This window comes from Drosophila guanche, unplaced genomic scaffold (genome assembly GCF_900245975.1).
Source record: "Drosophila guanche unplaced genomic scaffold, DGUA_6, whole genome shotgun sequence".
Classification (NCBI taxonomy): Eukaryota; Metazoa; Arthropoda; class Insecta; order Diptera; family Drosophilidae; genus Drosophila; species Drosophila guanche.
Window position 1 is genome coordinate 102,772 of NW_022995771.1, and position 14,933 is coordinate 117,704.

Genomic DNA, 14,933 nt, shown 5'->3' on the forward strand with positions numbered 1-14,933 from the left:
TATGGTAAAAGAATACCAGCCCAAGAGAAATGTTGATGCGCCGATTAAAATGAAAATTGTATTAGTAGATGATTGCCAGTTTTCAGCATCCAAGACGGTTTGCGCTGTGTGAACAGGAAATCTTAGATAAGCAAGTTGAAGAGTGGTTGGCTGAAAAGATAATAAAGCCCAGTACATCAGAATATGCATCGCCAGTAGTATTGGTACCCAAAAAGAATGGTAGCAAAAGGTTGTGCTGTGACTACCGAAAGTGTGCCCGTAGAAGTGGAGTCCCAAAAATATACATCTTTTGTGACTCAAACTGGTCAATTTGAATTTTTATTTGTACCATTTGGCATTTCAAATTCCCCAGCAGTATTTACTAGATTTATAATGGCAGTACTGAGAGATGTGGTAAAGAATAACGAAGCAGCAGTCTATATGGATGACGTTATTGTTTGGAGTCATATAGAAGAGGGTTTATAAAGCTCAGAAAAGTGTTGAAGGTAGCAGAATTTAATGGACTTCGTATACATTGGAGCAAGTGCCAGCTGTTGCAGCAGAAAGTTCGTTTTTTAGGGTACATAGTAGAAAATAACACGATAAAACCAAGTGATGAAAAGACGATGGCGGTGGAAAAGTTTCCAGTTCCAGTAGATAAGAAGGCAGTACAGCGTTTCATAGGGTTAATGTCTTATTTCAGAAAGTTTAATGAGGGTTATGCTGTTATTGCAAAACGGCTGACAGAAAGATTGCGGAAAGATGTCAAATTTGAATTTAAGGAAATCCATCAGGTTGCGTTTGAACAATTAAGAGCAGCATGAACTAGTAGACCTGTTTTAGAAACGTATAGTCCGAAATTGGAGACAGAAATCCACACTGATGCATCGAAATGGGGATATGTAGCCGTATTATTGCAAAAGAGTTTGGAAGACAGCCAATTCCATCCAGTTCAGTACAGAGTCGCAGGACTAAACCATGTGAAGAGAAATATCCTGCTTATGAGATCAAGGTTCTGGCAATTATCAAAGCTTTAGTGAAATGGCGTGTGTATGTTTTAGGTATAAAGTTTAAGATTGTCACGGATTGGAATGCATTTGCAATGACCATGAAAAATAAAGATGTTCCTTTGAGAATAGCACGGTGGGCTATGTACCTACAAGATTTCAATTATGTTATTGAACATCGCTGAGGGACGAAGATGCGGCACGTTGACGCATTAAGTCGTGTAACTTGTTTTATGTTAAGCGAAACGATAGTTCATCGTTTAAAAGAGGCCCAGCTAACCGACGATTGGGTGAAAGCTGTTAGAGGTATTTTGGAGGACAAAGAATATGAAGATTATTATATTCAGCATGAGATTTTGTTTAAGGATCCAGATAAGGAGCTAATTGTAGTACCAGCTCAATTAGAAAATGAAATTATATCGATAGCACATAAGCAAGGGCATTTTTTCAGCTAAAAAGACGCAAGATATAATTGAGAAGTCATATTATAATCCCAAATTGAAAGACAACGTATCTCGTGTAGTAAGCAGTTGCGTAAAGTGTATAATTGTAAACGAAAAGACAGGAAAACGTGAAGGTTATTTGCAGCCAGTTACTAACTTATCACATTGATCACGTTGGGCCAATGGAAATGACCAAAAAACAGTACAATTACATATTGGTTGTCGTCGACGGATTCTCTAAGATTGTTTGGATGTATTCTACCCGTAGTACAGGCGTTAAAGAGGTCGTTAAATGTTTAGAAATTCAATCCTCTAGTTTTGGTAACCCGAATAGGATTGTGACTAATAGAGGTGCAGCATTTACTTCCAGTTTGTTCTGAGAGTATTGCGAGAGGCAGAAAATTCAGCACTTAATGATAATGGGCAAGTCGAGAGGATGCACAAGATAGTGGCGCCTATGCTGTCGAAATTATGTCAGGGTAATTCCGGTAGTTTGTACAAGCATCTATGAAAAGTACAGCAAATTATCAACAGTGTTGAGCCACGAAGCACAAAATTAACACCGTTTAAGATATTGAATGGGCTAGATATGCGTATACCAATTGACCCGAATATAAAAGAAATAATGGGGCAATCACTGATCGAAGAGTTTGATATGGAGCGCGAAGAGATTAGGAATTAAGTAGTTGAGAACATCGTAAGGGTACAGTAGGAAAACAAAAGGGGTTTTGATTTAAACAGGAAAGAAGACAAACAGTATGTGGTGAATGATTTAGTAGCTATCAAACGGACACAGTATGGAACCGGCTTAAAACTGAAAGGAAAATATCTAGGGCCGTATAAGGTAGTTCAGGTGAACAATCATGGAAGGTATAAAGTCGAGAAGATTGGTGATACCGAAGGACCCTATAGGACTTCTACACTTTCAGAATATATGAAACCTTGGCTTGACCCATCCGAGGCGAATGGTCCGTCAGGACAGCCGAATGTAGGAAATTAAGGAATGAGAGATACACGAGAGAGCCGACAGCGAGAAGGAGAGATCAGTCGAAGTCGCCACTAACGCGCATAACTAAGAATACCCTAATGTAACAAACGTAAACTTGGAGCCGAGTCTATATCTGTCTGTCTGTCTGTCTCCGTCTGTCTGGTAGCGGAGGGTGGCGAGCTAAAAGAACATGTTGGTGTGAGAAGTGATGTAGATGTAGTAAAATTGTAAAACTCAAAAAAATCATATAGTCATACGTGGAACACCCAATTTGGTGATCTGATAGATATGGTCATTCCCTAAGGAAGGAACGGCACACTGGGCGAAGCTGAGTGTGGGATGAGAGAATGTGAAAAAACATAAAAAGCTGATGGACGGGGTGGGTTTAGCCACAGCAAATTAATTTCTTCATTCTATAATAATAATCCAATATGATTCGAATTCTTTGATCTGATAGATATGTTCATTTCCTACGGACTGGCGTTTTTCTTTTATCTTTGAAATTGTGGCTGTGGGAGATTTTCGCACTTTGCGGTGTGAGGGCTCTAGCTTTTATAGTTTTTGAAATCCAGCCGCTCAACAAGACGGACAGACGGACAGATAGACTTGGCTCTATCGACTCGGCTATGGATGCTGATCAAGAATATATATACTTTACGCCGTCGGAAACGTTTCCTTTCACTTTTAGACAATTAATAACTTTGAAAGCTCATCCTGAACTCGCCATTATTGTAGCGATCAAGCATATTTGTTTTTACAAACATACAAAATACATACAAAAATACGTAACCTTATAATTTTGGTCGAATTTCACATTTTAAATTTCCTTGCAACATCTGGGCAGCGCCCGTGTCTGCCAGAAACGCACACTGCTCTAGGCAGCGAGCAAGAGAGAGAGTGAGCTAGCTGACGGCGAGTTGCTAAGGGGGGTTGGATAGCCACTGCAAATTAATTTCATCATTCTGGTTATAATAACACTACTCGACAAAATCGATCTTTGATTTTCCTCAAGGACCACCAAACCACGAAAAAAATTTTGAAGTCCTCGGTCCTCGAAGAGTAAAGTAGATGTAGAGTAGATGTACACATGTAACGCACAGAAGAAAGCCGTCTAAAGCCGAGTCTATATCTGTCTGTCTGCCTGTCTCCGTCTGTCCGGTAGCGGAGGGTGTCGAGGTATAAAAGTTGTGACGCGTACAAAGCATCTCACACGTTCCTACTCGTTTTTTTTTTTAATTTTTAGAGAACAATTTAACAGTTGGTTGAACAATTTTAGAAATAACGAAAAGGAACGTGGGAGACGCTTCTTACTCGTCACAACTTGTATACCCGGTACTCAGTACTACATCTGTACCTTAGCGGTTTTTTTGTAAAATTTTACATTTTTTCTTTATCTATCATTTACATCTACAACACTTCTTACGCCAACACGCTCCTTTAGCTCGTCCCTTTTCCTAGAGCCGATGAATCCAACGAGCGTGAGGTGGCTCAAGGGGGCCTAGCTGCGGATAGCGAACGGCCTACCTTGTTTAGGTAGGTCAGCTGTGAATAAGCGGAAATAAACAGCCCCGGACAGCCAGCGGGTCTTCGCGAAGTAGCAACACTGACGATGCGCTTGTGGTGCCGCCTCGTATAAGTAGCTCACACACTTCCCCTCCCCACACAACACCTATCCTCAAACCCACCTCAAACCGGGCCGGACTAAGGTCTCATTAGACCAGTGCCGAGAGTCAGTCTTTCTGGGGGCCCTGTATAAAAAGTAGCCCAGTCGTGAACGGAGAGCTCAGGGAAACGGCAGCCCCCTGTTCTAATAATTCCTTACCTGGGCAACATGGATCTCTGCCTGGATCAAGATGTACAAAAATAATAATATTAAATGAGAAAGACACTCCCCAAACGTTTGAAGGGATCAATCCCAAGCAGGGAAAGGCAGCGGCCCAAAGGCCTGGCCTAACCCGCTCGATAGCAGGAAAGACCTGCCCGGTGGGCAGCGAGGGAGCGAGCCCGTTGGGGCCCACTCCAATCCTGGGGTGGGTGGCACAGCACCCCACAATACTGACGCCTTGGAGAGGAAGCTAATCAACATTGCGTCTGCCCGACCTTCTGGCAAAGTAGAGGAGGGGGAGGCTGGGCCATCGACCAGCGCCGAAGCTAATGCTTCCGAACTTTACTCTGGAACCGCATAAACCGCCCAGCAACCAAAAAGGCAGCGCTCGCAAGAGACGCCTGGACCAGCTGCAAAGCGATCCAGGATATTGCCAAATGTGTCCTTTGCGCAGATTGCCAAGGAGAGGACGCTGATAGGCATCGTCGACAAAGGCAAGGAGCCAGTGGAAGTGGGTGGAAGCGGCATTGGCCGACCGCTGCTTTGAGCTCCTGGACAAGGACCCCGGCCCACCTCCAGTCTGCAATGACATGGGATGGTTCCAGAGAAATACAAAAATCATAGCCTGCGAAGATGAGCGCTCCGTGCAGCTATATAAAGCAGCGGTATCGCAAGTTGGTGAAGTTTACCCAGGCGCTAAACTAGCAGCAGTCGACTGGAGCGAAGTGCCCAGCAGACCGAGGGCGAGAATTTGGGTGCCGGCCTCCAAAAGAGAGGCAGGACGCATCCTGCTAATGTTGCAGAGAAACCTTCCAACAGCGGACTGAAAGGTTGTCAAAGTTGAAGCGACGCAGGGCCCCACAAACTAAGCTGTGGTCGTTCTAAACAAAGAGTCGCTGGCCCCGATAGAGGAAGCCAAAAATGAGCTCAACTTTAAGGGTTCCGCTCTGTCACCGTAAAGGTGTACAAATCGGATGCAGCGGCCGGTTCGCGTCCTGTCGACAACCCAGCCGAGCAGGATTTTGCCTCGGAGATCGAGGCACCCGACAACGAGCTGGAGTTGGCCCACGAAGGTGACTGCCCAGAGGCAGAGCTGATGCTGGAGGTCGAGGCAATGTTCCGGAACGAAAGCTCCGGAGAGTCGGACGCCGACAATACAGTGGTGGAGATAGGAAAGGATCCCTCTGAGGCTCCTTCAGATAAATCTCCACCACTGTAAAGCAGCAACTGCTGCCCTCCTACTCCGCTTGGAATCGAGACAAGGTCTGTGGATTAGCGACGAAGGACTACAAGCTGATTGTAGCACCTAAGGAAGGTAAAATTCGCACCTGCATTTTAGCTAGAAAGCACGTAAACATCTTTCGGCTCCAAAATTTTAGCGATGGCGACAACACAGTAGCTAGCCTAGAGCTGCAAGGGACACAGCTCAGAGTGGTGTCGTCCTATATGGCTCCCGACAAATGTGACCCTCCCAGCGACATCGCGCCCGCGATAACCAGCGACAGCGAAAGGTCAAACACAGGCCTACTGATAGGTTGCGATGCCAACGCCCACCATACCCAATGGGGAAGCTCGGACATAAATGTAAGGGGTGAGTCACTTTTTAGCTTCATCCTAAACTCGAATCTTGTTCTCTGTAATCAGGGAAATGACCCCACTTCATTATAAAGAACCGACAGGAGGTCATAGACCTCACCCTAGTGACCCATAGCATACTAGGCCTTATCAAGGGCTGGAGAGTCCTATCTAGTCCATATCTATCGAATGCCCAATAGCTGATAGTTATATCAACCCCAGGAAAGCCAACTGGGAGGCATACTCGAAAACCCTGGAAGAACTTCTTCCCCCAACAGCACCAACATGCCCTGATACACAAGACGAGCTTAACAGTCTTGTAAATAGATTCACGGAGGCATGTAATAAAGCCTTTAAGGTTGCGTGTTCCTCCATCAAACCGAGAGGGAAAAAGAAACCCCCCTGGTGGTCGAAGACCATTGAAGTCCTACGTAAAAGCTGCAGAGCTAATTTTAATAAAGCCAAAAACAGCAACGAGGATACTCTATGGGCAGACTACAAGACCAGCCTTGCCCTTTACAAAAAAGAAACTAGGAGAGCGAAAAGAGCCTCCTGGCAAAAATTCTGTACCGAATCGAAGAAACGGCAGAAGCCGCAAGGCTGCGCAAGATCCTCTCAAAAACAAATACCTCTGTGGGATACATCAAGAGTACAGATGGTGCATGGACCAACTCCAGCAAGAAGTCCCTATACATCCTACTTGATACCCACTTTCCAGGGTGCACAACCACCGAACCACCGGAACGCCCCGGTGAAGGCCCAGCCACATCGATGGCGCACCTTCTTACAAAACGGAACATTTGCTGGGCGGTGAACAGCTTCAAACCGTTTAAATCGCCAGGTCCAGACAAGCTGATCCCAGCTCAACTTCAGAGAGCTGGGGACCAACCTATCTGCTGGCTACAATGTATCTTCAAAAAAAAAAACGAAAGGTAGGAAAGATTCCTAAAGCATGGCTCAAGGCAGAAATGAAGACTCATCCCGAAATCGGGAAAAGCCTCCTTCTCGACGGCAAAGGACTTCAGACCGATTAGTCTGACATTCTTTCTCCTAAAAACATTCGAAAGAACGGTCTACATCTGAGGACAATCATCAACCCTCAGATGCTGTCAGACTCACAACACGCATACTGGAAAGGTAAATCCACGGAAACGGCCCTACATGAAGTGATTTCAGGTACAGAGAAAGCTCTACACCTTAGGGAATACTCCCTAGCGGCCTTCCTCGATATTGAGGGAGCCTTCAACAACGTCGAGCCAGGAGCCATTACGGCGGTCATGACTGACCGGGAGGTGGACTGCCACTTGGTGATGCTCATCGATTGCTCACATGCAGGACGGTGACATCATCAATAGGTTCGTCCACTCAGACAAGGTATGTCAACAGAGGCACCCCGCAAGGAGGTGGCCTGTCTCCCCTCCTATGGAACATTGCAGTCAATAAGATTCTATGTGACTTGGAGGGGGGTGGTTGCAAAGTAGTGGCATATGCAGACGACGTTGTCCTAATGTTCACGGGAAAATTCCCACAAAACTTTCTTTGATCTTATGACCACAAAACTTGCTCGATTGTCAGAATGGACAAGATTGTGCGGATTATGTGTAAATGCCTCGAAAACGGAACTTGTGCTATTCAGTAACAAGTACAAAAATCCGCCACTCAACCTTCCAACACTAAACAAATGTAGGTTAACCTTTAGCGACAGTGCCAGTTACCTTGGGTTGGTAATAGACAGGAAGTTAAATTGGAACCTAAATACGAAAGAAAGAGTGAAGAAGGCCACTATGGCCCTATACACCTGCAAAAAAGCGATCGGATTAAAATGGGGCATGAACCCAGGTATGGTTCAATGGATATACCAAGCTGTAGACAAACCAATACTGCTCTACTGGCAATCACTGGCACCACTCCAAGTGATGCACTAAATGCCATCCTATACCTGCAGGGTATAGTAATTGCAGGGAAGGAACAGGTAGTTAGGTCAGCTATACGACTGAGAGACTCGGACCAATGGACGTCACGACCTTATGGTCACTCGGCGGTCCTTAATGATACCAACATAGTACCTTACATAACGGACTATTGTGTTCCCAGGGAGTACACAGCACCCCCCTTCGAGTCTTTTATCCCCCGCTGAGAGGAATAGCTCGAGGGGCCACCTGGTCCAAAGGGGGCCATAAATATCTTTACAGTTGGATCCAAATTATAAAATAAAGTTGGCGGATGAATTTACTCTGAGCAACTAAACATAAGATACTCATTCCGCCTTCCAGATCATTACAGTGTCTTCCAAGCGGAAGTCAATGATTAATGAGGCGCTGAGTTGCCTCCAAGAGACTACCGTCACGGCTACTCACCTAAATATCTACAGTGACAGCCAAGCGGCACTCAGATCACTAAACGCGATTTCTTCAAACTCTACCACAGTAGCAAATTGTCGTAAATCTCTACATGAGATGGCAGAGCAATATGTTATTAGCCTAATAATGGTCCTGGGATCCTGGTGTCCCATTGAAGACAACTGCATAGCAGACAAGTTTGCCAGATCTGGCACTACACTCCACTTTAATCAAGATAAGGAGGAAATACGTATGCCAATGGCCACTTGCAAGCCCAAGATAAAAGAGAACTATATCCTGCAAACAAACCACAGATGGCAAATGGTCCCAAGATGTCACATCACCCGACAAACGTGGCCAGACATCTCAAAAAAGCACCGCTGAACTATGCAAACTATGCAGACATAGGTGCAGCGTAGTCATTCGCTCTCTTACAGAGCACTGGCTAATAGGCAACCATGCGAATAGGCTGGGTGCCCCTATAACGACTTTTGTCGCAGCTGTAGAGACGAGGACGAGGAGGAGACAGTAGAACATCTGTTCTGCTCCTGCCCGGCTCTCCGTAGAAGGAGGTTAAAATATCTGGGCTCACCTTTTCTTAACGACATTTCAGAAATGGCTACTATAGGCCCCAGGAAGATAGCAAAGTTTGTGAGAGCATCTGGATGGGAGCACTGTTGACACCCTGACAAACGGGAGGAGAAGAGGAAAATATCCAAGCGGAATCACAACGTGCCGAAACCGGCCTAGGTGTGTCGGGATTGTAACCTAACCTTTCCTAGAGACACAAACTGCAGAGTCACGGCAGAGGCAGAGGCCGCACACTGCAGAAGCAGCGTGTGAATGAGAGAACGGGGTGGGTTTAGGAACTGAACATTAATTTCTTTATTCTGGCTATAATAATCAGATCCCAATTTGGTGATCCCCTTTTGCGGGGGCGGAAAGGGGCAGGGCTTATTTTTGAAACACATTTTTACACTTGTAACAGTGTGAGCATACAGTAGTCTGAATGCAAATTTGGTGACTCAACAACGGATAGACAGACAGACATGGCTATATCGACTCGGCTATTGATGCTGATCAAGAATATATATATATACTTCTGTGCGTTACATACATTCACTCTTCGATTTGTACATAACAATATTTACTCTTCGAGTACCGGGTGACGATCTGATAGATATGGTCAAAATTGTAGGTTTGGGACGTTTTCGCCCTTTTGCGGGGGCGAAAGGGGGCGGGGCTCATTTTTGAAATACACTGGTTTCAGTGTGAGCATACAGCAGTCTGGAGCCAACATTTGGTGGCTCTAGCTCTTATAGTCTCTGAGAACTAGCCGACAAACAAGACGGACGGACAGACGGACAGACAGACATGGCTTTATCGACTTGGCTATTGATGCTGATCAAGAATATGGGGTCGGAAACGCTTCCTTCTGTGCGTTACATACAGCCGTTATTCAACACAAATACAATATACCCTATTTACTCTTCGAGTACCGGGTATAAAAAGTTTATATTGTATTTGCGCACAAAAGTAGATGTACACATGTAACGCACAGAAGAAAAGTTTCCGACCATATAAAGTATATATATTCTAATTCACCATCAAAAGCCGAGTCTATATCTGTATGTCTGTCTGTCTCCGTCTGTCCGGTAGCGGAGGGTGTCGAGTTAAAAGAGCATGTTGGTGTGAGAAGTGATGTAGATGTAGATAACTTTTTATTATTTGCCCTACGGGGCCTCAACTGGGATGCAACTGTGAGACTGCCATCCTACCGTAGTAGACTTCTTTTAATAAATCTTCCATCCTTAGTCGTAGAAAATTGCTTTCTGTAATTTTTATGCACAACTTGATCATGGGGGATGTAGACAACCCTGACTTGCTGAGCCGCATAAACTTTACGATTCCCATTAGACCCACTAGAAACTATATTCCTTTGTTCCTTCCACTGTGCAGATCGAATTATGCCTTGCACGAACCCTTTAGGGTCTTATGCTAGGATTATAATGCCCTCTATCACATTATATCCTCAACTAACTTCCTTCCTCTTCTTAAATCTCTTATACTAGCCTACCTCTCCCGCAGCTAGTTTCATTTTAGTTTTGTCTTACTTCTGACTGCTTGCTCTAGTTTAGTTGAGTTTATTTCTGATTTTCCTCGAATATTAGCCTAACATCTATCTTTCGTGCATGCTCGCGACCGGTTCGGTTAATCGCGAATGGTTTCGCATGGGCCACTTGATGGTGCAGTCATTGCATATCAACTATTGCATATATCAACGTCCAGAAAACAGATGTAGTAAAAATGTAAACCTAAAAAAAATCATATATACATACATGTGTCACACTAAGGTTATATACATATGTGCATACATATGTAAGTTCATTTGTAAATACAAATGTTTTATACTGACTGAGTACCGGGTATAAAAGTTGTGACAAGTACAAAGCATCTCACACGTTCCTACTCGTTTTTTTAAGTTTTTGGAGAACAATTGAACAGCTGTACGCGTCACAACTTTTATACCGGGTACTCAGTACTACATCTGCACCTTAGCGGTTTTTGTCAAATTTAACATTTTTTCGTCATCTATCATCTACATCTACAACACTTCTCACGCCAACACGCTCCTTTAGCTCGCCCCCTTTCCTATAGCCACACACTACAGAGTCACGGCAGAGGCAGAGGCCGCACACTGCAGAAGCAGAGTGTGAACATTAATTTCTTCATTCTGGCTATAATAATGATCCAATCGAATCCCAATTTGGTGATCTGATGATATGGGCATTCCATGCGGAATGGCGTTTTTAGTTTTCTTTTATCTTCAAAATTGTAGACTTGGGAGGTTTTCGCTCTTTTGTGTGGCGGAAGGGGCGGGGCTAATTTTTGAAATACACTGGTTTCAGTGTGAGCATACAGCAGTCCGGAGCCAAAATTTGTTGGCTCTAGCTTTTATAGTCTCTGACTACTAGGCGCTCAACAAGACGGACGGACAGACAGACATGGCTCAATCGACTCGGCTATAACTTTTAGCTCGCCCCCCTCCCCAAGAGTGGCACACTGGGCGAAGCTGAGTGTGGATGAGAGAATGTGAAAAAACATAAAAAGCTGCAGGACGGGGTGGGTTTAGCCACTGGAAATTAATTTCTTCATTGTGGATATAATAATGCTCCAATATGATCGGAATTCGGTGATCTGATAGATATGTTCATTTCCTACGGACTGGCATTTTTCTTTTATCTTCAAAATTGTGGCTGTGGGAGATTTTCGCACTTTGCGGTGTTAGCATACATACAATTTTATGGTTCTAGCTTTTATAGGTTTTTAGATCCAGACGGACAGGCGGATGGACAGACATGGCTCCATCGACTCGACTATTGATGCTGAACAAGAATATATACACTTTATGGGGTCGGAAACGTTTCCTTCTCTTCGTTACATACATCCACTTTGTGCCCAAAAACAATATACCCTATTTACTCTTCGAGTAACGGGTATAAAATATGTGAACAGTGAATTTGTAGGGTCGAATGTAACACCGCTCGACATAATCGAAATTTTTTTCCGCTTTCGCTATTAGCTTTTTTAAATTATTATAGTTTTATTTATATCGCAGAACTTGTTTTAATGAATTTTGAAGTCTTTTTTTTACGTTGTTTTTAGAGGTAGCGCTTCTTTATTTCAAATAACTGTTAAGATACTTACATTTGGTTGTAATGAACTTAGCCATCCTATAAAGCTGATGAATGCATCTAAAATGTATACCCAAACACTTTGTGGTTTTAAAGAAGCGTTACCTGTATATATATAAAGCTATACAAAAAATACCAGATTTGTTAAATTCTTTAAAAAAAAGTTCTGCTATAGAAATAACGAGGAGAGACTTGTGAGGCGCTTCTTAAGAGTCACAACTTTTATACTTTATGGGGTCGGAAACGTTTCCTTTTGTGTGTTACATACATCCACTTTGTGCACAAATACAATATACCCTATTTACTCTTCAAGTACCGGGTATAAAAATAGCGACAGTCCTTTTAACTTGTTAAAATTGTACTTTTGAAAAATAAAAGCATCGTAAGAGATATGATGTTTACATTAAAAGTCTTACTTCAAACAAATCCACCGGAACTTCATTTTTTAATAAATATTTTTGAACACTTGCAACAGCATCTTTGGAATATTCCTAAAATAAACAATTCTTTAATAGAATTTATTACCCGCTTAGATTAACAACAAAGACTACTTACATAAGTGTGTGAAAGCATTTCCTCCATTATAAAGTTGTCATAGATTTCCCTTGCCAGTTTTTTACGTTCTTCATAACATTCTGTTTTTTCGAAGCATTTTATCTAAAAATAGAAATACAAACATGTAGAGAGAATTAAATACGAAAAGGAACGTTGCGAGAAGCTGATACTTTTATAGCCTATTCTTATTAGGGATGAGTTATTGCGATTCGGGGAAAACTTATTTTTTATACCCGGTACTCGAAGAGTAAATATTGTATTTGTGCACAAAGTAGATGTATGAAACGCACAGAAGGAAACGTTTCCGACCCCATAAAGTATATATATTCTTGATCATCATCAATAGCCGATTCGATTGAGCCATGTCTGTCTGTCCGTCTGTACGTCTGCCCGTCCGTCTTGTTGAGCGGCTGGATCTCAAAGACCGTAAAAGCTAGAGCCACCAAATTTTGCATCCAGACTTCTGTATGCTCACACTGTTACAAGTGTATTTCAAAAATGAGCCACGGCCCCTTCCGCCCCCGCAAAAGGGCGAAAGCCTCCCAAAGCTACAATTTGAAGATAAAATAAAACTAAAAACGCCATTCCGTAGGAATTGGCCATATCTATCAGATCACCAAATTGGGATGCCGGGTATAAAAGTTGTGACGCGTAAGAAGCGTCTCACACGTCCCTTCTCGTTTTATTAAATTTGACACTTTCTATTTTTGTACATATGTGTGTCATCTACATCTACATCACTTCTTACGCCAACATGCCCTTTTAGCTCGCCCCCCTCGCATTGAACCGCACACTACACAAAGCAGAGTGGGAGAGAAAGCGCAAGAAATACAAAAAAAGCTGCTGGGGTGGGTTTAGCCACTGCCAATTAATTTATTCATTCTGGCTATAATAATGGTCCAATCTGATCCTAATTTGGTGATCTGATATATATGGGCATTACCTACTGAATAGCATTTTCTCGTATCTTTAAAATTTTGGTTGTGGGAGATCTTCGCCCTTTGTGTAGGCGCAAGGGGCCGGGGCTATTTTTAAAATACGCTGGTTTCAGTGTGACCATACAGCAGTCTGGAGGAAAAATTCGGTGGCTCTAGCTCGTATAGTCGCTGAGAACTATCGACAAACAAGACGCACAGACAGACATGGATCAAGAATATATATACTTTATGGGGTCGGAAACGTTTCCTGCTGTGCGTTTCATGCATCAACTTTGTGCACATATACAATATACCCTATTTACTACTCGAGTACCGGTTAAAAAGTAGGGTTTGTTCTTTGAGAATTTGTCGAGTAGTGTTGTAAGCACGTTCTTTGTGGTAAAAGTGCGCTGGGTAATGCAGGTCAATTTTAAAATGAAAGTTTGAAGGGATCCTTGTGGGTGGGCAGCAGAGCAAAGCGTTAGTATGCATAAAATAGGGATTGTTCTAGTAAAAACGTGTAGGAACGTTGGTACGCGTTCGTACGCGTCACAACTTGTATCCCCGGCACTCAGTCTGTATATACATATGTACATATTCATTGTTATGTATGTATGTATCACACTAAGTTTACATATGTACATACGTTTTTAACCTCATGATATATTTAGCATTTTACATTTTTTCTATATCTGCTATCTACATTTACATCACTTCTCACACCAAAACGCCTTTTTAGTTCGCCCAACACCCCCCACCCACCCTCCCTAGAGCCGCACACTGCGTGAGGAAGAGGAATGTGAGATGTGCAAATGTTCCACTGCAAATGAATTTCGTCATTCTGTCTATAATGATTCAATCTGATCATTTTTCAGTGACCTGATAGATATGGATATTCTCTACAGAGTTGCGCTTTTACTTTTCTCATCTCTTTAAAATGGTGGCTGTGAGAGATTTTCGTCCTTTGTGGTGACGGAAAGAATCGGTAAGAAACAGTAAGAACCTAAAAAAAAATCAAGTCGTTGCAGGTAGTAGTGTAAGCTGGTGGATGTTGGTTTAAAAAGTGTTTCCAAATGTGTATTTAGATGAGAGTAAAATGAGTGCATGAGTAATACCCATTGAGTATATTATAAGAGGGTGCACTATATGACAAAAGTTGAATATGTTGTCATTAATGGTAAAAGCATTTGTTTAAGCTTATTTTAGAGGTGTTAGCTTTATTTTTTTGTACATTACTTATGTATCTTACATCTGTTTGTAATGAACTTGCCATTCTAAGAAGCTAATCAATGCAATAAAAGGGTCTTAAAAACTGTCTTTTGTGTCTTTTGTGCAATGTATTCCACTAAGTAGTCCCCAGATATGAACAAAAGTAAAAATCTTTCAGCAACACTTCAAGAATATGTTTTTAACAGAGACTCTTCTTACGCGTCACAACTTTTATATCCAGTACTCAGTACTACTCCTGTACCTTGGCGGTTTTTTTTCAAAAATGTTTTCATCAAGGGTTGGGTGAATCGGTGATCTGATAGATATGGTTATTCCCTACGGAATGGCTTTTTAATTTTCTTATATCTTTCTTGTATCAGTGACATCACACAAGTCTGGGG

General features: G+C 42.8%; 1 protein-coding gene across 4 annotated transcripts in view; it reads right to left on the reverse strand.

The window, feature by feature from the left end:
- LOC117591298 (G protein-coupled receptor kinase 1) overlaps window positions 1–14,933 on the reverse strand; it is an 80,497-nt gene that overhangs the window by 60,676 nt on the left and 4,888 nt on the right. For 3 of the 4 annotated variants that reach the window (XM_034284499.1, XM_034284498.1, XM_034284501.1), the window contains exons 4-5: window positions 12,407–12,508; window positions 12,268–12,342 (exon numbers count right to left, since the gene is read on the reverse strand). The exons of the other annotated variant lie outside the window; for it this stretch is intronic. In XM_034284499.1, the coding sequence (XP_034140390.1) occupies window positions 12,268–12,342; window positions 12,407–12,508 (177 nt within the window). The remainder of the gene's footprint in view (window positions 1–12,267; window positions 12,343–12,406; window positions 12,509–14,933) is intronic. 4 annotated transcript variants of the gene reach the window in all.